General features: G+C 39.1%; 1 protein-coding gene and 1 long non-coding RNA gene across 2 annotated transcripts; both read right to left on the bottom strand.

The window, feature by feature from the left end:
* Positions 1-1,181: 1,181 nt before the first annotated feature.
* On the bottom strand, positions 1,182-23,293 carry LOC135774809 (scavenger receptor cysteine-rich type 1 protein M130-like). Its single transcript, XM_073812641.1, has 20 exons — positions 23,026-23,293; positions 22,625-22,936; positions 22,185-22,496; positions 21,002-21,325; positions 20,566-20,880; positions 20,158-20,481; positions 19,697-20,076; positions 18,639-18,654; positions 18,236-18,544; positions 6,274-6,588; positions 5,664-5,978; positions 5,214-5,528; positions 3,977-4,322; positions 3,598-3,908; positions 3,203-3,505; positions 2,521-2,835; positions 2,216-2,446; positions 2,019-2,114; positions 1,348-1,410; positions 1,182-1,246 (listed from the first exon to the last, which is right to left on the bottom strand). Exons 1-20 carry the CDS (start codon positions 23,225-23,227, stop codon positions 1,182-1,184), a joined length of 5,169 nt encoding a protein of 1,722 aa, XP_073668742.1. The 5' UTR covers positions 23,228-23,293.
* On the bottom strand, positions 14,313-16,864 carry LOC141282043 (uncharacterized). Its single transcript, XR_012336567.1, has 5 exons — positions 16,808-16,864; positions 16,453-16,524; positions 15,969-16,025; positions 15,356-15,418; positions 14,313-14,813 (listed from the first exon to the last, which is right to left on the bottom strand). It is a non-coding gene; the product is annotated as an uncharacterized lncRNA (long non-coding RNA).
* Positions 23,294-24,319: the final 1,026 nt, after the last annotated feature.

Below are 24,319 nucleotides of genomic sequence, written 5' to 3'. Positions count from 1 at the left end.
TCATTACAGCCGCATCTGTATTAGCCTATTGAGAACAAAACCATACATACCAACTTTTGCTTTTGTTAATAGACATCTGTTGTTTTCTTAAAGCTGACTTTTAATTTACTTACAAGAAAGACATTTGCTTGGATTTATACTGACATGTAGCTTTGTCACATGAGATTAAGCAGGGCTCCAGACTGCTACCAAATGGTCGCATTTTGCCACCAAAATTTGAGAGTGTGCCACTGAATTTTACATCTAGTCGCACATGTGCGACCAGTAAATTTGACCTTTTTTTGTGATGTGATCTTGAATTTAAAACAGCACATTGTACTTTCTGCATCTATCATTATTTAGTATTTATTAGTAATACAGTGTATTACTTAGTAGAAAGGTGAATATTTGGTTAGCATGTTGATTTACGGTGTGTGCCCCTAAATTTTCTCGTTGCGCCCCTAAAAGTTTTAGTTGGGGGCCACTGTGCTCCTAGTGAAAAAAGTTAGTCTGGAGCCCTGTTAAGCTAAAGTCCATTAGCTACACAGGTTCAGGCTATAATATAAATGCATATTTGTATAATTGTAATTTGTGTTGCTATTAAAATACAATTATAAATGATAACAAAAGCATTTTAATAAAGTTTTATTGTTTTTTTTTAACTAAAGGGGCACCACAGTAAAAGTCTGCTTTGGGCACCCATTTGGCCAGTAGCGGCTCTGACTGTAATGATTTAATGAACAGAATCATTGGTTTTGCTTATTGAATTAAACCTCCGTCTTTGGTTGACTCCTCCTTTCTGTTATTAAAACAAAATTGTAAATTGTGTTAATTAAAAATTAAAAAAGAGTTCATTTAAATCCACAATATTACAGTATCTTAGAACAATGCCGACACATACACTAGATAGCATTTGAAAAAAAAACCATTATGAACCAAGATGTTATGAAAAATACATTTATAGATGCTTGTCTTTGTTTGTTTTTCATAATGTAGCTTATTTCTTGATTCGTTTTTATTGTACTGTATCAGTTTGTAAGAGTAAGTGTTTTGTTAATTTGTAGTTAACTATGTTGCATAAATATATGCAAATATATATATATATATATATATATATATATATATATATATATGATTTAATGAACAGATAATATAATGCATTTTAACAAGAATAAAGACCAGAATGACCAAAATAAAGAAAGTTACAACAACCTTCTCACATCTGCACTGATATTTTTCACATCATCATACTCCTCATGAACGTCCTCTAATACACACAAAAAATCTTATTTAACAGATCCCTCTTTCATTAAGAGACTATTTAATTACTTGTACTCATTTCTAAAAAATGTGATTATAAAAGCTCACCTGTTACAGCTCGAGAACTCTGTCCAATAATGATGACATCATCATAATCATCTAGTATGTCCTCTACAACAATAAAAATAAAAATATAATGTTAAACAGAAAATCAAATATTTTATTGTAACTGTATTTAAATAAATAAAAACATCTTATTGAGTTCTGTCCTGATTTTTAATGCATAGACTGCCATTGTTCTTGTATTGAGCTAATGATGTTTCCTACCACTTAACTCTCAAATAAAAGTAGTTTATTTTTATTAAAACATTATTTAGAAACAAAAATATAAGTTACACTATTTTCATCTGGCAAACACACACCTGTATCCTGACATGAACTCATCTCTCACCGGATTCAAGACAAACAGACAGGAAGAAGCGCACACACACCTGCATATAAACTTACAAGCATATGAACCCCCCTCCCCATTAACCTCCAAAAATAATCACACACACACACACACACACACACACACACACACACACACACACACACACACACACACACACACACACACACACACACACACACACCTGCAGCTCTGTGGAGGAATTGTGTGGTTTGAAGCCGGAGGTTTAACAGGACTAATAATAGACGAACATCAGCTCAACTCACAAACATCAGACTGACTTTAATATTTCTACATCTGATTTGATTGAATAAGACAGAAGTCTCACCTCTCTGAGTGAAGTGTTTGTGTGTGTTTGTGTGTCTGTGATCAATCTCTTCATAAACTGCCTCAGTCTGAGTCCTGTGTCTCCTCTTAGAGAGAGCTGTGAGTGTAGACACACAAACACAACACATGACTGATGATACACTGAACAAGACTGTAGTAAGATTGATGTTGATGTAGTTCAATATGTCAGATGTGTACTTGTATGTGATGTGTGGATCTCTGTACCTCTCCTCATCTCTCTGTTGTGTTGAATCAGTATCAGCAGCGGCACTAAGAGCAGTAAGAGCAAAACTCCCAGTACAATCACAACCACTGGAGGATTGAAGAGAGGAGGAGTTTGTGGAGGAGTCACTGATCTCCTGTTTGTCTGAGAAACTGAAGGAGAAGCTGATGTTGTTGTTGTGGCAGGAGTTGTAGACACTGACCAGTCTGTAAAATAAACACAGATAATAAAGAAACTGCTGAAATGATAATGAATTAATCTCTCAGTGTTTTCCTCTCACCTGCACAGGTGAGTCTAACTTGTTCTTTGTGTGAGCAGTCAGTGTGATTTTTCAGGACATGAGGACAGTCCCACAGGTGAATCTCAGTCCCTCTGCACTCGACTCTGTTCATCCACACAACACCTTCACCAGCACCAAACGCTTCATTCCCATCAGCACTCAATGCTGCTCCACAACCCAGCTGCCTGCAGACCACCTGAGCATCTCTGATGTCCCACAGATCATCACAGACTGAACCCCACACAGAGTTATGATAAACCTCCAGTCTCCCCGAACACAAACCCTTCCCTCCACTCAGTCTGAGAGGAAGATGATCTACATCACACACATCAAACAACATTTACAACAACACACTGAAACACAAACTGTGATATAAGTGTGAAAATACAAGAGATTGTTATTTTATGCAAAGAAATAAATGTTTGTTGTCATACAGTATAAACGTACTTGAACATTGTTTCTGATGAGGAGATGCTGAGGTAGAACATGACAGATGACTCAGAGGAACGTCACAAACCTTTTCTTCTAAAATAATAGCATGACAAAATTATTATCACAAAATCTATCAGTTTTATTTCATTTTAGTCACAGACAATTTAGATTTACATTTTTAAACATGTCACACAGGGAAATAACAAAGAAACATGATCACAAATTCATCTTTATTAAAATCTCATCTTACCACAGCAGATGATACGAGCGACCTCATTTTGACTACAGTAATTCTTTCCCCAGGCTGAAGTCGGGCATTGCCACAGATTTGAGTCATGTGGTCGACATTCAACATTATCCAACCAGTTATGAGCTGATGGCACTCTTGATGTTGAATCAGACAGACTGACAGATCTTCCACAGTTCAGCTCTTGACAGATCAGACTCGCTGTGTCACTTTCCATCTGATTCCAGCAAACATTACCCCAGGATCCATTGTAGAAAACCTCCACATTCCCTTCACAGCCTTCAGTTAACCTGAGCTCTTTAAACTCTAGATTGAAAACACAACTTCATCAATCACAGTCTGGTACTTTAAATTTAACATCTAAATACCACAATTACCAACTGCAGCTTTCTGTTTACCTGAGCAGACGACTCCTACATCCTCCTTGTGTTTACAGTCATGATCTCCCCAGACCCGTGAAGAGCAGCTCCACAGTGACGCCTCATTCCCCTCACAGTTCACATCATCCAGCCATATGGGTCCAGAACCAGGACCAAACCAGGCTGGTACTGGCTGATTACTGAGAGACACTCCACACTGCAGCTGTCTGCACACCACATGAGCATCTTTAATATCCCAGGAGTCATCACACACTGTACCCCATGAGCCTTTGTGAAAAACCTCCAGCCTTCCTGCACAATCTCCACCAGAACCCACCAACCTGATGGACCTTTGACCTGAGATCAGATACAGAAAGAGGAATGGTTAGTGCTCATGAACCAATACATTTACAAATACATTAGGATATTGTAATTCTGACTTTGGCAGGTGATTGCCAGCTGTTGTGTTGCGCTGCAGTTGAGAGTTTGTGGAGAGCTGCAGTTCCTCAGATGATCTTCAGTCCCAGAGCACTGGAAGCCCATCACACACTCATAACTGTGTTCATCACTGGATGAAGAGGAGTTAGTGAAGTTCAGCACAGAGCCACAGCCCAGCTGTCTGCAGACCACAGAGGATTCAGTGAGACTCCAGGAGTCCAGCAGAACTCTCCTCCAAACCTGATGAATGTAAACTTCCACCTCACCCTCACACTCTCTCTCTCCAGACAACCTCACTCGACCATCATGAAGAGACAGAGAGGAATCTGGAGAAAGGATTTGACATTTTCAGATTGATTACGATCACACTACAGTAACTTCATGTTACAGTTTTTTTCGATTGCTAAACGACAGTGAGCACAACTGGAGCTACATGTGCAAAACTCTAACTACAGTCTGCACTACCAAAAGTCACCTGAGCACAACTCTTAACATATGGCTCAAAACAGCTCCGTGCAGCCAAACACTAAACACAACCCTCACTGAGATAACTCACACTGTCACTCACAACACACTGAGAGGAAAAACACTAACATCAAACACCAATACACAAAATACTAACTTTATATCTTTACAGTTTTAACAATTTCAGTGATGTCACACCAAGTAATGTTTTCTTTAAAGAATGATTTATTTATTGATTTATCACATTATTTTTTTTAGAACATCATAATTTTTTAGGGTAAATGAAAATTAGCAGTTTGCTTCAGTTGTCTGTAGTAATTTACGGAATTACAGTAATGAGAAAAAAGGTAGAAACTTAAAGTACATGAAAGGTAATATTATATATAAATGAAATATATATATGAAATTGGAATTTATATTTATATGAAATTGCAATCAGCAGTGTTTGAAAGGCACAATGCTGAAATCAATTGTGTTTTGAATGTGTGATTCACAGTTTTGACAGCAGTGTGTTAGCATTTGAACAAAGTGCTGTAAATCCACAGTGTTGTGCAGGTTGTGATTAAAGTCATGGAATAAGTGTGTAAAGTTTTGAAAACTGTGTTCAAGCAATGAAAAACGAACTAGAGTTTGGTCCACATGAACTGCTGCTGTGCAGACTGTAGTTAGAGTTTTGCACATGTGACTCCAGTTGTGCCCACTGGCGTTTAGCAATCGAAAAAAACTGTAATGACAGAGTGAAGTTCACTCACTAGAACAAATGACTCCAACATCTTGTTTATGAGAGGATTCAGCTCGACTCCATGAAGAGATTGAACATTCTGAGAGTTTTGTTTCATTCCCCTGACAATCAAACACATCAGCCCAGATTTCACCAGATCCCTCTCCAAACCAGTCCACTCCCACAACAGACACAGCAATCCCACAATTCAGCTCTCTACAGAGAACATTGGCAGCTCTCATATTCATGCACTCATCACACACTGAGCCCCATTTACTGAAATACTGACGCTCAACTCGACCAGAGCAGATATCAGAGCCATTCACCAGTTTGAGCTCAAAGTAACCTGGAAAGAGAAATATCAGTTTGTATAAAAAGCATGAAACTAGAAAGCTACCATAGGGTAGTAGAGCCAATTTAAATTGATTTGTTCATTTGATTTAATACATCTGAAAAGAAAATCAAATATTTAAAACTCAACCAGAGCAAATCAATCCCACATCACTGTCGTGTGAACAGTTGTTCTTGTTTGAAGATTGTTGTAGACAGAAGTATATTTGAGATTCATTTCCTCTACATTGAATCTCTTGTGTCCACACCTGCCCCTCTCCTTTACCAAAAGTATCTGCACCCAGCAGCTGTACAGGAACCCCACAGTTCAGCTCTCTACACACAACCTCGGCATCCTGATCATCAAACACAGCATTACACACTGTGCCCCATCTTCCTTCAAAATACATCTCAACTCTTCCAGAGCACTGATGAGGTCCATTAACAACTCTAGGAGCTTTGTGATCTGTGAAATCAAATGAACAATGGTAAATCATGCAGAAACATAAATAACAAATTCTAGATACCTAAATGTTTCCTAAATCATTATAGTATAATAATAATAATACATTATATTTTTCAGATTATCTAAAAGATCTGGTAAGGTCTATCATTTTTTATCACAAAACTACCGAAATCTATATTCTCAACTAAAACGGTAATAATACCCATTTAAATTATTAGCATTGTACTATATGTGACAGTCTGATTAAAGGACATTTTAGTGTTATAAAAACACGACAATACTTAGATAAGCTCACCTGAGCAGATGACTCCTGCATCTTCATCATGCAGACAGTTATGAACACCCCATCCACTTGATCTACAGTTCTTCAGTGATGACTCTGACCCATTACAGTCCACACCATCCATCCAGACCCGTCCTGATCCTTCTCCAAAGTGAGCAGCACCCAGAGCCTCTACAGCCTCTCCACAGTTCATCTCTCTACACACCACTGCAGCATCTGTCAGATCCCAACCATAATCACCACACAATGTTCCCCACTGACCATCATGAAGAACCTCAACTCTACCAGCACAACGACTGCCACCATTCACCAACCTCACATTCAAATCTGATACATATGAAGCAGATTCAGAAAACAGCACTTTATAAATAATAATAAGCATGAATTATTTAAATGTCATAATAAATTAGTTTCAGACCCAAGTGTGTTCTTACCGGCAGTAATGGTCATTACTACAGAGGAGAGTAAAATGAGTGTGAGACAGATCTCCATAATCCTCTACTGTACACACAGACTGATAGAGAATAATGAGAAGTCAATGTAAAGAGAGAGAGAGAGAGAGAGAGAGAGAGACAGAGAGAGAGAGAGAGAGAGAGAGAGAGAGAGAGAGAGAGAGAGAGAGAGAGAGAGAGACAGAGAGAGAGAGAGAGAGAGAGAGAGAGAGAGAGAGAGAGAGACCAATCACGCTCTCTGTTACCTTATTAGAAATAAGAAAGGAAATCATCAAACAACTTGAGTGACAAATCAGAAGAGATATTTTTGATTTTCTCCATATATATCAGCAGAACGTCAGCGCTGATGAACGACGCTCCTCCCTCCATGTTCAGAGGAGACAAACACCTGCAAGAGTGAAGATAAATTTACATCAAATAAATGAAACACTTCAGTATCTATTCAGCATCAAATCCTGTTGTATACAGGAAACTATATGATCACTTCAAACACACTCGTACACTTTAATATATAAGCAAACACATATACAAACAGATATGCTTTCATGAAATTAATTAAACATTCATAAGTAAATCTTCTGTGGTAAGTCAGTACATACATTTAAAATTAACAAATTAATGATAACGAAATAATTTATCTATAAATTATCATCAGTATAAAAAATTGTTGCTAAATGTAAAAATAAGCACAAAAGTTTTAATAAAAACAAAAATAAATCTACAGTACAGTAAAAAACATTGCAACAGCATTTCTGCCCATTCAATATTGTAATTCTTCATTTATCCACTAGGTGGAAGAACTGTCGATCAAATCATTAGTATGTTGTCATGTGACTATATAAAGAATCTTCACTGTGCTTCATGTTTTGAATCATAAGAAGTTGGATATACCTGAACTTTAAAGTTGAAGTGAAATTATTCTCACTGAACCCAATACTACAGCACTAATAACATTCATCAGATCTTGTGTTTGAACTCAAATTCTTAAATTTAGATAAAATCTCAGTTTACTAAAATAATGGTGCAAGGTGACACATCTTACCCACTGACATACCTCTACTTCATTATTATTTTAAAATCTTACCTGTTTGACTCAGCAGTATTTGGTAAAACTCTCATCAAACTCTGATATTTCATGCTCGTGGGTCCTCTTACAATTCATAAACTCATCAGGTTAATAAGGAATATGTAATAATATCAACATTTTCAGAGCAGACAGACTGTTAGCTTGTGACTCAAACTAAATGTGTTAAAGGAGTAGTCCACTTTAAAGATGGGGTCCATTGACTTTTTATAGTAGGAAAAAAAATACTATGGTAAGTCAATGGGCCCCATCTATAGAGTGGACTACTCCTTTAAGTGTGCATTCACACCGCCACCAGCGAGAGCGTCAATAAAAGCTCTGGTTGCCCTGCCAACGACGCTAAAGAAAAGGTGTAGGGGACGCTCTGACGCTCGAATGCATTCTCTGAACTCTTCTTAGGCGGAGGTTTCAGCCTTCCGATTGGTTGCCGCCGAACCGCGTCATATCTCATAACCATAAAGTTGAGCTGATTTCAACTCTCCTCGACGCTCACGCTGTACATGACCCGCCGCGTACATGCTCCGGTCTTCCATAAACGTAATTGGCTGGCTCTGCCTAGGTTTTTTGCTTAAGGCAATCTGATTGGCCGACGCTCGCGTTGCCACTTGAAAAGTTGAGAAATTTTCAACTTCTGCCGTGAGCAACAGCAGTGACGCAGCGCCGACGGATCCACAATTCAGTTAGCCAACGCTTGACGTCACCCATTAAAAGTGAATGGGAAGCATCAACGCTTACGCCCCGTGTGAATGCGCCGTGAATGCACATACTTGATTTATCCTCTATACTGACATCATGCGGTCATGACTGAAACAACAGCACACAACACACCTTTGATTTCACACATGAACACGCTCCAAACATGACGCGCGCTTTTACACACACGCTATTTACTTAAACAGAATAAAATATATTTCACGTGTTTGTGAATTTAATTATGTTGCTGTTCACATAGTTTATCAATTTAAGACTTAAGTAATTAGATAGATTGTCTGAAGTCATTCTCATTTGTACTTGTACGTTTTTACCATGAAACTGCAAAACTGAGGTAATGTTGCACGGTTCTCTTAAAAATGCAAACACTAAAGGTTTTGTTACAGAATTACATCGCATATGGCCGTCCATCATATACTAATGCTGATAATAACTAGACCTGCTAGCATTTATAAGCAGCATTCATCACAGTGAGCGACTGATTTATCCTCTATACTGCCACCATGCGGTCATGACTGAAACAGAGTTATGTGTGGAAATAAGCAAAGTCTGTGGCTGTTGATTTATTTTTGGTAATTTAAGGGGCTGTCCACACGGAGACGCGAATCACTGTATACGTATAAATTTTTTATCGTTTTGGCATTTCGTCCACACGGATCCGGCGTTTTGGGAGACTGGAACCGCTATTTTTTTAAACCGGGTCCTAAAGTGGATAAATCTGAAATCGACACCCTTGCGGTTTCGCGTGTACAGCCAATCCGTATATTTTGTGAAGCGAAAACGTCATCACATTACGTGTCGGCAGCATCACAAGTAACAGCAACAACAATAATGGCGGACTACATGATTGTGTTCATGCTACAGAAGCTACTAAGCCTACTAGCTTTATTACAGCAAAATCTATTGCTTCTATGCAATTGTGGTGAGCAACAAGCGATAATGGACAACACCATACGCCACATGCTCTTAGATCCACCACGGAAGACAACCAGAAGAAAGACTCTGCTTTTGCTCTTGAAGTTGTTGCGTTTGCCATCACTTCTTCTTCTTCTTGGTTCGTATACAGCGCGCAAGGTTATGCGCATGCTCAAAGTCTTCTTCTCCGTGGATAGTGTATATCTGTGGCAGAATTACAGCGCCCCATTCTGGTCTGGCATATATACTACACCGCTTTCAGTCGGTTTCAGTGGTTTTGTGTGTGCGCAGATATGTCTTGAGACGACGCCGTGTTTACGGATAATTTTTTTAGAACGAGGAAAAAAAATGATCGGATAGGGAATGTGTCACAGGTCGGGGCGGACCCGAGATAGCTAAAAGGGTCACGCCCCTTCCTAGTTTCCACCTCAAGGAGGTTCCCAAGACCACCCCAATGACCAGACAGACAAGTATACTAGAATTTAAAATACAACTTTATGAAATATTTAAAAGTAAGGGGGAAGGGGAAAGGGCAATTTAAAATGACTCTCTTCCTTCTGGTTTCAGAACTGGATTCCACAAGACGCAGGGGGTAGGACTCCTGTCTGGGGGTTCTCGTGTTTCCTTGCAGGTTTGCTGAAAGCAGAGGTAAGTTTTCATTCATGGACAGACGTGACTCACAGACTAGGGCTTTTCGTGTTTCCTCACAAATTTGCTAAAAGCAGAGGTAAGTTAGCATTCATGGACAGACATGACTCACAGACTGGGGCTTTTCGTGTTTCCTCACAGAGTTGCTGAAAGCAGAGGTAGTTAGCATTCATGGACAGACGTGACTCACAGACTGGGGCTTTTCGTGTTTCCTCACAGATTTGCTCACCCAACACTTCTCCCGGGGGCGGTGGACTTACAGGGCCATAGCAGACAGGGCATGCGGGGCCGAACGCCTCCCTAGCTCTCACTCTTCCTGTACTGGTTCCAGGGATGCTGAGCAGGGGCGAACTCGCTGGAGAGGCTCCGCACACCGATGGATGATGTGGAAGGCTGCCCACAACAAGGGCCTTGGGCCCAAACAGTGAATACTCGTAGGATTACTCACGCAGACGTCCAACGTAATTCACCACCGCCCTCACTCAGGATCAGCGATGGCTCCACGGGGCACACTGGCGTCACTGGTAATTAGTTCCCCTCACTTGCATTGGTCAGCACAACGTGTTGTTACTCCCACACGGGATCTCTGGGATAAACAGTCTCTCGTGAGGTAGGGATATAGGCAGCTTAGTCCCAGGTTTCACGTGCGGCTCGTCGAGCGTGGCTTCCAGCGCAAGGGAGAGGTGATAAATGGTTACCTACAGTATGGATTCCTGGTTTATCTTCACTAAGCGTCCATCAGCTCACCCACACTTCTTTCTCCGGTGGGGCCGGAACTATAGACTGACACTCAAAACATACGCCAAACAGTCCCTCCTTCTCAATGTTTACAAAGTATTCCAACACTACTCACGTACAAGCCCGTACTGTTTGTCCTTCTTCACCCAGTTATCCTCAACATAAATTCCTCCTCGCGGTAAGCATTTACCTTCTTCCACTTCTTTTTCCCAAAGGGAATGGTTTCGTCGCACCCCCGCCTATAGCGCAGCCAAAACACAGCAATCAACACGCCAACACCGGCACAACAGAAAAGCACCCTCCCGGTGTAGTGCTCCTTTAACTCTCCCCCAGCTCCGTCCTTTTCGCCTCTCCTGGCTGCCGCACTCTTTCCTTTTCGCTATAAGCGCTTCGCGGATCAACGGCGCCCTCCGGCTCCTCCAGGGACGGAGCGTGGGGTTTGGACTGCCCTAGGCATAAAGGAGCTCGTGCCTGAAAACAACTCTGTCTCTTGTGTGTTGCTACAGCTCTATTTATGTTGCCCGTCCTCATTTCCTCTTCCAATCGTGGATCGCCACATTAATCCTGCGCACCTGTTTCTAATAAGCCCCGATTGTGTTGTCAGGGAAACCAGGAAGTACAAATGATAAAAAATCGGTTCCGGGCGGAAACCATCTTCAAGCGGAACCTTTCTCCGCCACTTTTGGTTCCGCCCTACCATAGTCACCCGGTGACAAATGCATCGGCTTCGTGTGGACAAAGCCTAAGACGGTGTTCAGTTTCGATTATTTATGTCTTAAGTCATTGTCACCATGTGCGTCTAATCGGCTCTTGATGTTGTTGTTCTTTTGAGAGCAAAATTTAGGTAATTGTTGCATAGTTCTGTAAAACTAAATGCAAATATATGAGGATATAATGTGTGTATGGCCATCCATTATATGTTTCTGATGGTTTGAAAATTGTTTTGTGTTAAAGTCTCCCAGTAGCCGATAATTTGATCTTTGAGCATCATAATAGTAAAAGTTTTTCCTGTGACAGTAATTTCTACATGCTTTAAAATGTAATTTTGAAAGTAATTTTGAATGTAATTCCCTCATTTAGTACACAGATCTATGAATATGCAAATTAGTCCCCACCCCCACATTTTGTACACATAAATAGATCTTTATTTTGGTAGTTTCAGACACATAAATGTCAACTGTGTGTTTGCAGCACTAACAGTTTCTATCCCTGATGTTAGCAGGTAAGACTCACGCACTACTTGAGTTCAGGACGTGTTAGTTCAAATGTGATGATGTGATTGGTTACCTAGTGGGAATGAGATGTGTTTGGAAAACTCAAATATTATGACTAAAATACTCAGCATTGGGTGTTGAATGGTTAATTTGCATATGATTTTGTCTTAAAGCAACACTAAAGAGTTTTTGCTCTTTGCTCCCCCTACAGGTTGGAAGTGGAATTGTCCATTACCACTGTCGTAAATAATTTAGCCTCTGCAGCAAAGCTGGCTCTGATTGGATTGTAGGTCTGCCGTAAAGCAAGTTTTTGTAGTTTTCACTCGAACTACAGGACTGCGACCCGACGGTTGAAAACATCTTTAGTGCGGTTTTGGTCGATAGAGGGCTGCAAAGCGAATGTGAAAGTGCCGTTCACCCTGTTTCGAGAGGATGAACCACTGAAACTTTTATGGAAACGTTATTTTAAGGTAAAAAAAACTCTTTAATGTTGCTTTAAAGCATATTAAAAACACAACATAGACATGCAACAACAAAAACTAGATTTTCTCCACAGTAGGACTTTAATAATCTCTGCTGACCAAACTCATTCCTGTCATGAAGCAAAAATCACAACACAATCTGAAAGGTGCAGATAAACCTTACAGAGAAAACCCATTTGATCCTATTTAATCAAGTCCAGTATTTATATAACATGCGTCAACTGTTAAATATGATACAAAAAGAAAATACACAAAATGAAAAACAAAACAATTTTCAGGACTAAATGTTTTCTTCAGGCATCAGTCAGTATTTAGTGTGACCTCTCTTGGCATGAAACACATCTTGAGCTTTTTTGAGAAGACTGAAGTCCCGAAGTCATTTGATTAGAATTAGGATTTAATTTCATTTAGGTTTAAGAGATCCTGCAGTTACCTGCTATTGCTCAAATGAAAGGGGAGTTTACCCTAAATTCTTGACACATCAGCTTATACTTTTATACTGTTTTTAATACTTGATACACATTTCCTCTATTTTCTGATTGTATTCTAATAAAGAGACTGAGAAATAATAATATATGAACACTATACAATTGCAAAAACAACAAATCTAATGGTAGCATGGTGCCCTAAGACTTTTGCACAGTACTGTATATTTATTTATTAATTTAATTTCATTATGTACCTGATTGATAATATGAAATCTCTGACCACCCTGCCATGTCTCTGTTTCAGTGGGTGTCACCTAATGAAGTCTGTGCTTCATCTGTGTCGTTTTGTAGGTCAGGTTAAATGCACATGACTAGACTATCAAGGACCGAGAGACAGAGTAACTTCTGTCCCTCAGTAAATAATCAATTATGATTCAGCACAGGACTGGCATCATGTGTTTCTATCTGTTATACTCATTTACTACATTGTCACTTAAGTAACATATGTTAAAGGGGTCATAGTGTGAAAATCATACTTTTTTCATGTTTAAGTCTATAATTGGGTCCCCTAGTGCTTCTATCAACCTGGAGAATGTGAAAGAACAACCAAGTAACTTTGTTTTGGTAAGGTTACTGTATTCACGTAACCTCAGGGTTCAGCCTGGACGATGGGGCATGGCCCAGCTGCACTCTGGGGTACCTGCCATTCTGTGGAAGTATGTGAAAAATTAGGTTGTTCAGAATTTGCCTGTTTTGTGACATAGATACCAAGGCCATTTACAATAATACAGCCCCCTTAATCTGCACTATCCAACCACGACACTGTCATTTAGTGCAGAGAGAAACTAAATGGCAGTGCCGTGGAGAGAAAAAATAATTGACAGCAAAGGAGTTTCAATTTCAACAAACCACCATCATTGTGACCAGTGTTTGCATTTCATCAGCTCATTTGCATTTTAAAGGACACACCCAAAAACGGCACATTTTTGCTCAGGCCTACAAAGTGGCAACTTTAACATGTTATAATTCATTATCTGTGGGGTATTTTCAGATAAAACATCACATATGCACTCTTGGGACATCAAAGACTTATTTTACATCTTAAAAAAAATCTCATAATATGACCCCTTTAAGATCTCTCGCTCAGTAATGACAATGTATTTGCACATTTATTAAAAAAATTAGATTCATCTTATATTATCTAGTAAGAGTGGTGAGTTTATTTATGAATTGAAAGATTTAATATGGAAATTAACTTTATTGTTAATATTAATTAACTGATTGAGTTGTGTTTCATAATTTCACTGATATTTAAATATGTTAATAATGTACATCATTAAATGTATAGTATTTATAGTCCAATCACAAATATCAATCCATTTAATTAAAGAAGTATTTTATTTTTAAAAAGAAAACATACATTTTCTAAGACAGAAATAGACAGCAATAAATATTTGTGACTGTAAATGTAATAAAATAAATGCTTTAACATTATAATATTATGCAAAATATATGCGTCCAAGCTTCGGAGCAGGTTATACTCAGAGAGTCAGTTGCTATGGTTACTTACATAAACCAAAATGAGAGGTTATCCACTTACATAATCCTAAACTTACCCGGGTAGGTCACATAACCAGCTTTCTAGAATACCCCCCTGAAGTAATTAATAAATGATAAGCTAATATAGTAAGGATTCAAATATATTATAATTTTCTTTGCATATAATTCTGGTAATAGATCATCTGAAGTCAAAGGTAATGAAGATTTAATAGCAAAAATAAAGGTCCCATAAGCTCCTTATAGAATTCAGACACTTATGATTTTATAGGCAGTGGGGCTGTTGTTAGATCAATTTGACTCCTCCTCCACATCCTCGTAGTCTGTTAAAAACAAACACAAATTTATAATCATTACTACCGGGCCCCTAAGGTGACATTGGAGTAAAAAAAGTTTAGTTTCATGTGCTTACATGAAACTTTCATGTGCTCACGCGAAACCTTCATGTGCAGATTTTTTTTTTCCGTTTAGTTTCATGTGCTCACATGAAACTTTCTCGCACACACGTGAAACTAAACTTTATTTAATTTTTGCTCCATGTCCCCTCAGGGGCTCCGTATTACAGATGTAATTGCATCAAGATTTAAAATTGAGGCAATTAATTAAAATCACACAGAACATTCACAACCACTCAGAATTAAGTGTGATTAAATCTAGTAAGAGCTATCAAACAAATAATTTAATAGCATAAATAAAGAAACATAAACTAAATATCACATCTTCATTCACTGGCATTCTTATATCATCATATATTCCTCCTGAAGTCTCAAACTAAATGACACTTGATAAACCATGATCATTCTTTTGGTTAACTGCTGTTCACTAGCAATAAAAACATAACTGCAGTGATTAAAGTTCAACTCACCATTTATACCTTGACTGTTCTGCCTAATAATGATGACATCATCATAATTCTCTGACACGTCCACTACACATAAACCATAAACATAACAAACAGTAAACATACATTTTATCTTCTAAGCATAAATATAAAAAAAAAAATTTTTTTAAACTTAACACCTTTCTCCTGCAATGAAAAGAGCAGATAACGAAATTTTTTTATAAAATGATTTCCATTAAAATGCAGTAAATGTGCATCATAGGGCAACAGTCTGTGATATCCCAGTGATTTATAACATGGGCAGTTTGCATTATGTGATTAATTTGAAACAAAATGAAAAAAAAAACATAAATGCGTTCATTAAAAGCATTTTGTACTTTAAACCGGTCTCAGAGCCACTCAATTGAGAAGGCTGTCAGCCACCCATCCACAGCGAATGAGTTCCCGCGTCTCGCCACAAGAAGGCGCCAGCAGCAATATCAACGGACTCCGTTATTGCTCACTTGTTTTACTCGTTCAAGTGGATGAACAGTAGTTTAATAATGTAGAGAGTGGTAAACGAGTTTATGGGGTTCGTTTTTGAGACAGCGTAGATGTGCAATAGAAACCTAACTGCAGTGATTAAAGTTCAACTCACCATTTTGAATGTTCTTTCTGATAATGATGACATCATCATAATCTTCTGGGACGTCTGCTACACACATAAAATATAAGACCATAAACATAAAGAATAGTCAGTAAACACACATTTTATTAAACACACATAAGCCTAAATTAGATTAAAAGGAAGCCATTTTAAATATTAAAGGCTATATGTCTGAATTCACCTCCATGAACATTATTAAGTTTACAGTTTTTATTCACTCAATAATTTTATAAAGTCTTACATACTCATTCAAGTGGACTTTATTAGTAGAGAATAATGAATGAAGGGTATGGGGCAATTTTGCACACAGCCCACCACGTGTGTCATCAACAAATGTAACTTTAAACAAGGCATCACACTAAAAAAAAACTATAAACCATAATATTTTAACTTAACACATAGGCGTAAATACAGTATTTCACAAAATATTATTTATTACTTCATATTTCACCATATATTGCTAAAAAACCTATACCTGTCTGACGATCTGCCGACAGTCCAACAGTGATGACATCATTATAGTATCCTGGTGTGAATTTCTGTTCTGCTGCACAATGTAAAGCCAAAAACAGAGGTCTAATGAAATCAATAAAAACAATGAAATCATGTGATCGGTTCACAAGGTTACGGTCTTTTTACGCCACTGCCAGTGTGGACATCATTATCATATTCAGTTACAGATTCTATTGGGAAAAAATAAGAGGACTGTGATACTTTAGGAGAACTGTGGTGTAAATTGTAGGATTTCTGAGAATCCTGACATTTCACTTAACAGCTGAATTTGTATATTTATTAATGAATTGTGTAAATTAGGTCTTCAGCTCTTTAACCTGAGAAAAGTTCATCTTCATTTTCATATCCAGAATGCTGTTCTTCAGAGATGAGACTCCCTGTTAAAGTGAAGCAGAAGAGTCAGAAACATGTTGATCATTACAAACAACCTGAACCTACATTTACATCACAGAGCACAAGTGTTATAAGAAACAGAAGATTCGATCAGTGGATACTAATTAACCCATTACTGAATTATAATGGGAAACACACATTGCATCTTCGCTAAATGAACTGTATGAACCCTTTTTCACTCAAATAACCACCAACACACACAACCTGTATAGACAGGAAGAAACAAACACACATGCACATAAAATTACATGAACCCCCCTCCCCAACACGCACACATATACACTGATGTACACACGCGCACGCATGCACAAATAACTGTAAAGATGCACCTGCAGCTCTGTGGAGGAATTGTGTGGTTTGAAGCCGGAGGTTTAACAGGACTAATAATAGACGAACATCAGCTGTCTGATAGACTCTAATCTACAGTTTGCTCATGTTTCCTTTTTCTGTTTTACTGATGTCTAAAACTTTTAACAAGATGACAATGATGTGTGTGTTCGTGTCTCTCCATTCCTCAACTAACATATGAATTTCTGAACAGTTATAATCTTACATACTTAAATAACATTACGAATGAAGACTCACCTCTCCGAGTGAAGTGTTTGTGTGTGTTTGTGTGTCTGTGATCAATCTCTTCATAAACTGCCTCAGTCTGAGTCCTGTGTCTCCTCTTAGAGAGAGCTGTGAGTGTAGACACACAAACACAACACATGACTGATGATACATTGAATAATAAATAGGGCTGTGTTTGAGCGTCACTTTAGCACATGCCACACGATACATCACAAGTGTGATTATTGGCAGGGATTAGTATATTTGTTATTCTGTGCATTGTGTGCAAACATGCAGGTCAGAAATTGTAAATGTGTGGGATCAGTGACATCATTTTATTTTCCCCTGTAATGCTAAATTAAGGACATAGACTTTAAAAGCACCAGCTGGTAAAATCCCCGGACTGCAGATGCATTTAGACATAATGGGGAAATTCAGTGGGATTAACCGTTTCTCACAAAAACAACCCAATATCAATTGCAACCTTATTTATTTATTTACAAAACTAAACTTGCATGTGATGTGGATACCTCTCCTCATCTCTCTGTTGTGTTGAATCAGTATCAGCAGCGGCACTAAGAGCAGTAAGAGCAAAACTCCCAGTACAATCACAACCACTGGAGGATTGAAGAGAGGAGGAGTTTGTGGAGGAGTCACTGATCTCCTGTTTGTCTGAGAAACTGAAGGAGAAGCTGATGTTGTAGAAACTGACAAGTCTGTAAAGTAAAAAAACACAGATATTAAAGAAACTGCTGAAATGATAATGAATTAATCTCTCGGTGTTTTCCTCTCACCTGCACAGATGAGTCTAACTTGTTCTTTGTGTGAGCAGTCAGTGTGATTTTTCAGGACATGAGGACAGTCCCACAGGTGAATCTCAGTCCCTCTGCACTCGACTCTGTTCATCCACACAACACCTTCACCAGCACCAAACGCTTCATTCCCATCAGCACTCAATGCTGCTCCACAACCCAGCTGCCTGCAGACCACCTGAGCATCTCTGATGTCCCACAGATCATCACAGACTGAACCCCACACAGAGTTATGATAAACCTCCAGTCTCCCCGAACACAAACCCTTCCCTCCACTCAGTCTGAGAGGAAGATGATCTACATCACACACATCAAACTACATTTACAACAACTTGTTATGAATTAAGTATAATACTCAATTCAATAGATATTTTTTTCCATATAAACATACTTGAACATTGTTTCTGGTAAGAAGATGGTGAGGTAGAACATGACAGGCGACTCCGAGGTGACTGATGGGTCTCCTTCTCTGATTTTAAAACATGTTAAAAGAACAATGATATTCAGTTCAATCTCTGATGTAATAATAATTTTAGACATTCATCTGGCTACCAGCGCCGGCCGATGACTTCTTTTTGAGAGCGCGAAGCTCGTCACAACATGTATTTAGCTCATTATGTGTGTGGCTCGTCATGTCAAAAAATGTTAATCTATATGCATTACACGTCATGTCAAAATACATGCCTGCTGCACACGCTTCAGAGTGGTTTACTGTATGATAAAACAGACGTTCACGTTTGCCAGATACTCACTTAATCTCATGTGTAATCAGAGTTTAGTGTTAGTGTCTTGCAAGTATTTTGTGAAAGGTGACCGTCACTTTTATCATAAACCCTTTCAACGCATGTGCTGCAAGCACATATTTTGAAATGATGCACATAGGTTCACATGACGTAACAAACACATTTTGAATTCGTGCCCCTTTGGAAGAGAAGTCACCGGCAGCCACTGCTGGCTAGTTTTATTTTTAGAAACATCAGTATACTTCATTTCATAATAAAATAAGACCATCTTACATCTGGTAAATACTTTCTTACCTGAACAGGTGATTTTGACAGAATCATTGTGACCACAGTAATTTATTCCCCAGGGTAAAGATGGACACTGCCATAGGGTAGAGTCATCTGATCTGCATTTTAGTTTATTTAGCCAATTCTGAGATCTCAGTGCATCTGAATAACTGGGTTCACTGGCAGATCTTCCACAGTTCAGCTCTTGACAGATCAGACTCGCTGTGTCTCTGTTCATCTGATTGTTGCAAACATTACCCCAGGATCCATTATAGAAAACCTCCACATTCCCTTCACAGCCTTCAGTTAACCTGAGCTCTTTAAACTCTAGATTGAAAACACAACTTATATCAATCACAGTACTTTAAATTAAACAATAAATATTTCATAATAGATATATCTTATGAAATATGTAGGCTATAGAGATGCTGAAATACATATTTAAATATATTTTATATAAATTGTCTTTATATATTAAGTATGGTGCAGTGCACTGTTTACCTGAGCACACGACTCCTACATCCTCCTTATGGTTACAGTCATGATCTCCCCAGACCCGTGAAGAGCAGCTCCACAGTGACGTCTCATTCCCCTCACAGTTCACATCATCCAGCCATATGGGTCCAGAACCAGGACCAAACCAGGCTGGTACTGGCTGATTACTGAGAGCCACTCCACACTGCAGCTGTCTGCACACCACATGAGCATCTTTAATATCCCAGGAGTCATCACACACTGTACCCCATGAGCCTTTGTGAAAAACCTCCAGCCTTCCTGCACAATCTCCACCAGAACCCACCAACCTGATGGACCTCTGACCTGAGATACAAAAAGAAAAACAGTAAATGCACATGAACCAATAGATTTACAGTTAAAATACAATGATGTTGTGATTCTTACTGTGGCAGGTGATTGCCAGCTGTTGTGTTGCGCTGCAGTTGAGAGTTTGTGGAGAGCTGCAGTTCCTCAGATGATCTTCAGTCCCAGAGCACTGGAAGCCCATCACACACTCATAACTGTGTTCATCACTGGATGAAGAGGAGGTAGTGAAGTTCAGCACAGAGCCACAGCCCAGCTGTCTGCAGACCACAGAGGATTCAGTGAGACTCCAGGAGTCCAGCAGAACTCTCCTCCAAACCTGATGAATGTAAACTTCCACCTCACCCTCACACTCTCTCTCTCCAGACAACCTCACTCGACCATCATGAAGAGACAGAGAGGAATCTGGAGAAAGGATTTGACATTTTAAGATTGATTACGATCACACTACAGTAACTTCATGTTAATGACAGAGTGAAGTTCACTCACTAGAACAAATGACTCCAACATCTTGTTTATGAGAGGATTCAGCTCGACTCCATGAAGAGATTGAACATTCTGAGAGTTTTGTTTCATTCCCCTGACAATCAAACACATCAGCCCAGATTTCACCAGATCCCTCTCCAAACCAGTCCACTCCCACAACAGACACAGCAATCCCACAATTCAGCTCTCTACAGAGGACATTGGCAGCTCTCATATTCATGCACTCATCACACACTGAGCCCCATTTACTGAAATACTGACGCTCAACTCGACCAGAGCAGATATCAGAGCCGTTCACCAGTCTGAGTGCTGTGTAACCTGAAAAGAGAAATATCAGTTAATATACAGAGAATGAAATTAGATGCATGAAAATAGACATTTTTCAGTTTCATCATTTGTATATAAAAGATCAAAGAGGAATAAAATATTTATACTCAACCAGAGCAAATTACTCCCACATCATTGTCATGTGAACAGTTGTTCTTGTTTGAAGATTGTTGTGGACAGAAGTTTATTTGAGATTCATTTCCTCTACATTGAATCTCTTGTGTCCACACCTGCCCCTCTCCTTTACCAAAAGTATCTGCACCCAGCAGCTGTACAGGAACCCCACAGTTCAGCTCTCTACACACAACCTCTGCATCCTGATCATCAAACACAGCATCACACACTGACATCCAGGTGTTCCCACGAGCCATCTCAACTCTCCCAGAGCACAAATGAGAACCAGCAACAAGTCTTGACCATCCATTGTTGATGTCATCTGATTATATTAATAAAATGAACAACAAGATCACACAATGAAACATGATTAACAAGTCTGGAAACTTTGTAACTATTGAAATAAATGATAGGACATATAGGAAATATAAAACAAAATTTAACATCAAATATAAAATCTCTGTTGTCACTTAAATATATGGCATACTTTTAAAAAACATAATCCTAACCATTTAAAGTATTTCCATTTGTACATTGCATGAGAATGTGATTCGAAAGATATTAATAATAATAATAAAATAATAATTCATTACATTTATATAGCGCTTTTCTCAACACTCAAAGCGCTTTACATATGAACGGGGGAATCTCCTCAACCACCACCAATGTGCAGCATCCACCTGGATGATGCGACGGCAGCCATATTGCACCAGAACGCCCACCACACACCAGCTTATTAGTGGAGAGGAGATGGAGTGATTTAGCCAATTAGTATGAGGGATGATTAGTAGGCCAATGGGCAAGTTGGGCAAGGATGCCAGGGGCACACCCCTACTCTTTTCAAAGGACATCCTGGGATTTTTAATGACCACAGAGAGTCAGGACCTCAGTTTAACGTCTCATCCGAAGGACGGTGCTTTTTGACATTATAGTGTCCCCGTCACTATACTGGGGTGTTAGGACCCACACAGACCACAGGGTGAGCACCCCCTGCTGGTCTCACTAACACCACTACCAGCAGCAACCTGGTTTTTCCCAGGTGGTCTCCCATCCAAGTACTGACCAGGCTCAGCCCTGCTTAGCTTCAGTGGGCAAGCTGTCTTGGGCTACAGGGTGATATGGCTGCTGGAATATTAAATATTAGGCAACAACAGATTACAAAATTATTTAGAAACGCTCACCCGAACAGATGACTCCAGCATCACGAATATGAGTACAATAGTGAACACCCCATTCATTTGATCTACACTTCTTTAATGTGGACTCTGATCCACCACATCGCATATAATCCTTCCAGATCTGTCCTGATCCTTCTCCAAAGTGAGCTCCATGAAACATCTGTACAGCTTCTCCACAGCCCAGCTCTCTACACACCACTGCAGCATCTGTCAGATCCCAACTAAAGTCACACACTGTTCCCCATTGACGGCCATGAAGAACTTCAACTCTACCAGCACAAGGACTGCTACCATTCACCAACCTCACAATCAAATCTGATTCATATAAACGGATACAAAAACACAAGACTATAAAATGTATATTTATAATATGCATAAATATTTAAATGCATACATTTTTTGGCCCCAAGTTTGTAATAAGAGGATAGCTTTATGAAGCTTACCTGAGCAGATAACTCCAACATCTTTATCATGAGCACAATCACTGACACCCCATTCACTTGATCTACAGTTCTCCAGTGTGGGCTCTGATCCATTACAGTCCACTTCATCCATCCAGATTGGTCCTGATCCTGGTCCATAGTGAGCCCCATAAAGCACCTGTACGGCCTCACCACAGTTCACCTCTTTACACACCACTGCAGCATCTCTCAGATCCCAGTCATCATCACACACTGTTCCCCATTGACCATCATGAAGAACCTCAACTCTACCAGAACAAGGACTGCCACCATTCACCAACCTCACATTCAATTCTAATACAGAGACATAAAAGTCATGATAACATACCTGAGATATTTTAACTTAAATTTATAAATATAATTTGACCCCAAGTAGATCTCACTTGAGCAAATGACTCCAGCATCATGATCATGACCACAATACTGAACAGCCGATCCACTTGATCCACAGTTCTTCAGTGTGGACTCTGATCCATTGCATTGCATTCGTTCAGTCCATATTGGTCCTGATCCTTGACCAAAGTGAGCAGTACCCAGAGGCTCTCCACAGCCCATCTCTCTACACACCACTGCAGCATCTTTCATATCCCAAACACGACCACATAATGTAACCCACAGACCACCATGAAGAACCTCCACGTTGCCAGCACAAGGACTCTCAGCATTCACCAACCTTACACTTAAATCTGACACAAGAGACAAAAAGACATAAGCAAAAATTAATTTATGATAAAATTAACATTTATAAGCATAAAATTGTGTATTTACAGGATATATGCAGACAAGCTCACTTGAGCAAATAACTCCAACATCTTTATCATGAGCACAATCACTAACACCCCACTCTCTCGATCTACACTTTATCAGTGTGGATTCTGATCCATTACAGTCCAAATCATCCATCCAAATTGGTCCTGATCCTGATCCAAAGTGAGAAATACCCAGAGCATCTCCACAGTCCAGCTCTCTACACACCACCGCAGCATCTGTTAGATCCCAACCATTACCACACACTGTTCCCCATTGACCATCATGAAGAACCTCAACTCTACCACCACAAGGACGATCACCATTCACCAACCTCACATTCAAATCTGAGACATAAAATAGAGATATAAATGCATCCTATAGAAATAATGTGACTTCATCAAGGAATTAGAGTATATTGATAATATATTAAAAATCATAAGTGTATTTTAAGCCCAAGTGTGATTTAATAAAAGAATAATAATTTGAGAAACCCACTTGAGCAGATGACCCCAATATCAAGACTATGATAACAGTTATTAACACCCCATCCACTTGATGTACAGTTCTTCAGTGAGGACTCTGATCCATTACAGTGCACATTATCCATCCAGATTGGTCCTGATCCTTCTCCAAAGTGAACAATAACTAGAGGCTCTCCACAGTCCAGCTCTTTACACACCACTGCAGCATCTGTCAGATCCCAGTCATTCCCACACACTGTTCCCCACTGACCATCATGAAGAACCTCAACTCTACCAGCACAACGACTGCCACCATTCACCAACCTCACATTCAGATCTGAAAATGTGAAATACATTTATATTAATGATAAACATAAAGTATTTAAATTGTGAGGTATATTTTTTTATCTTACCAGCAGTAATGGTCATTACTACAAAGGAGAGGTAAACAAGTGTGAGACAGATC

Source organism: Paramisgurnus dabryanus, chromosome 1, assembly GCF_030506205.2.
Source record: "Paramisgurnus dabryanus chromosome 1, PD_genome_1.1, whole genome shotgun sequence".
Classification (NCBI taxonomy): domain Eukaryota; kingdom Metazoa; phylum Chordata; class Actinopteri; order Cypriniformes; family Cobitidae; genus Paramisgurnus; species Paramisgurnus dabryanus.
Note: the sequence above shows the minus strand (reverse complement) of the source record. Positions and strands in the feature narration are given on the sequence as shown.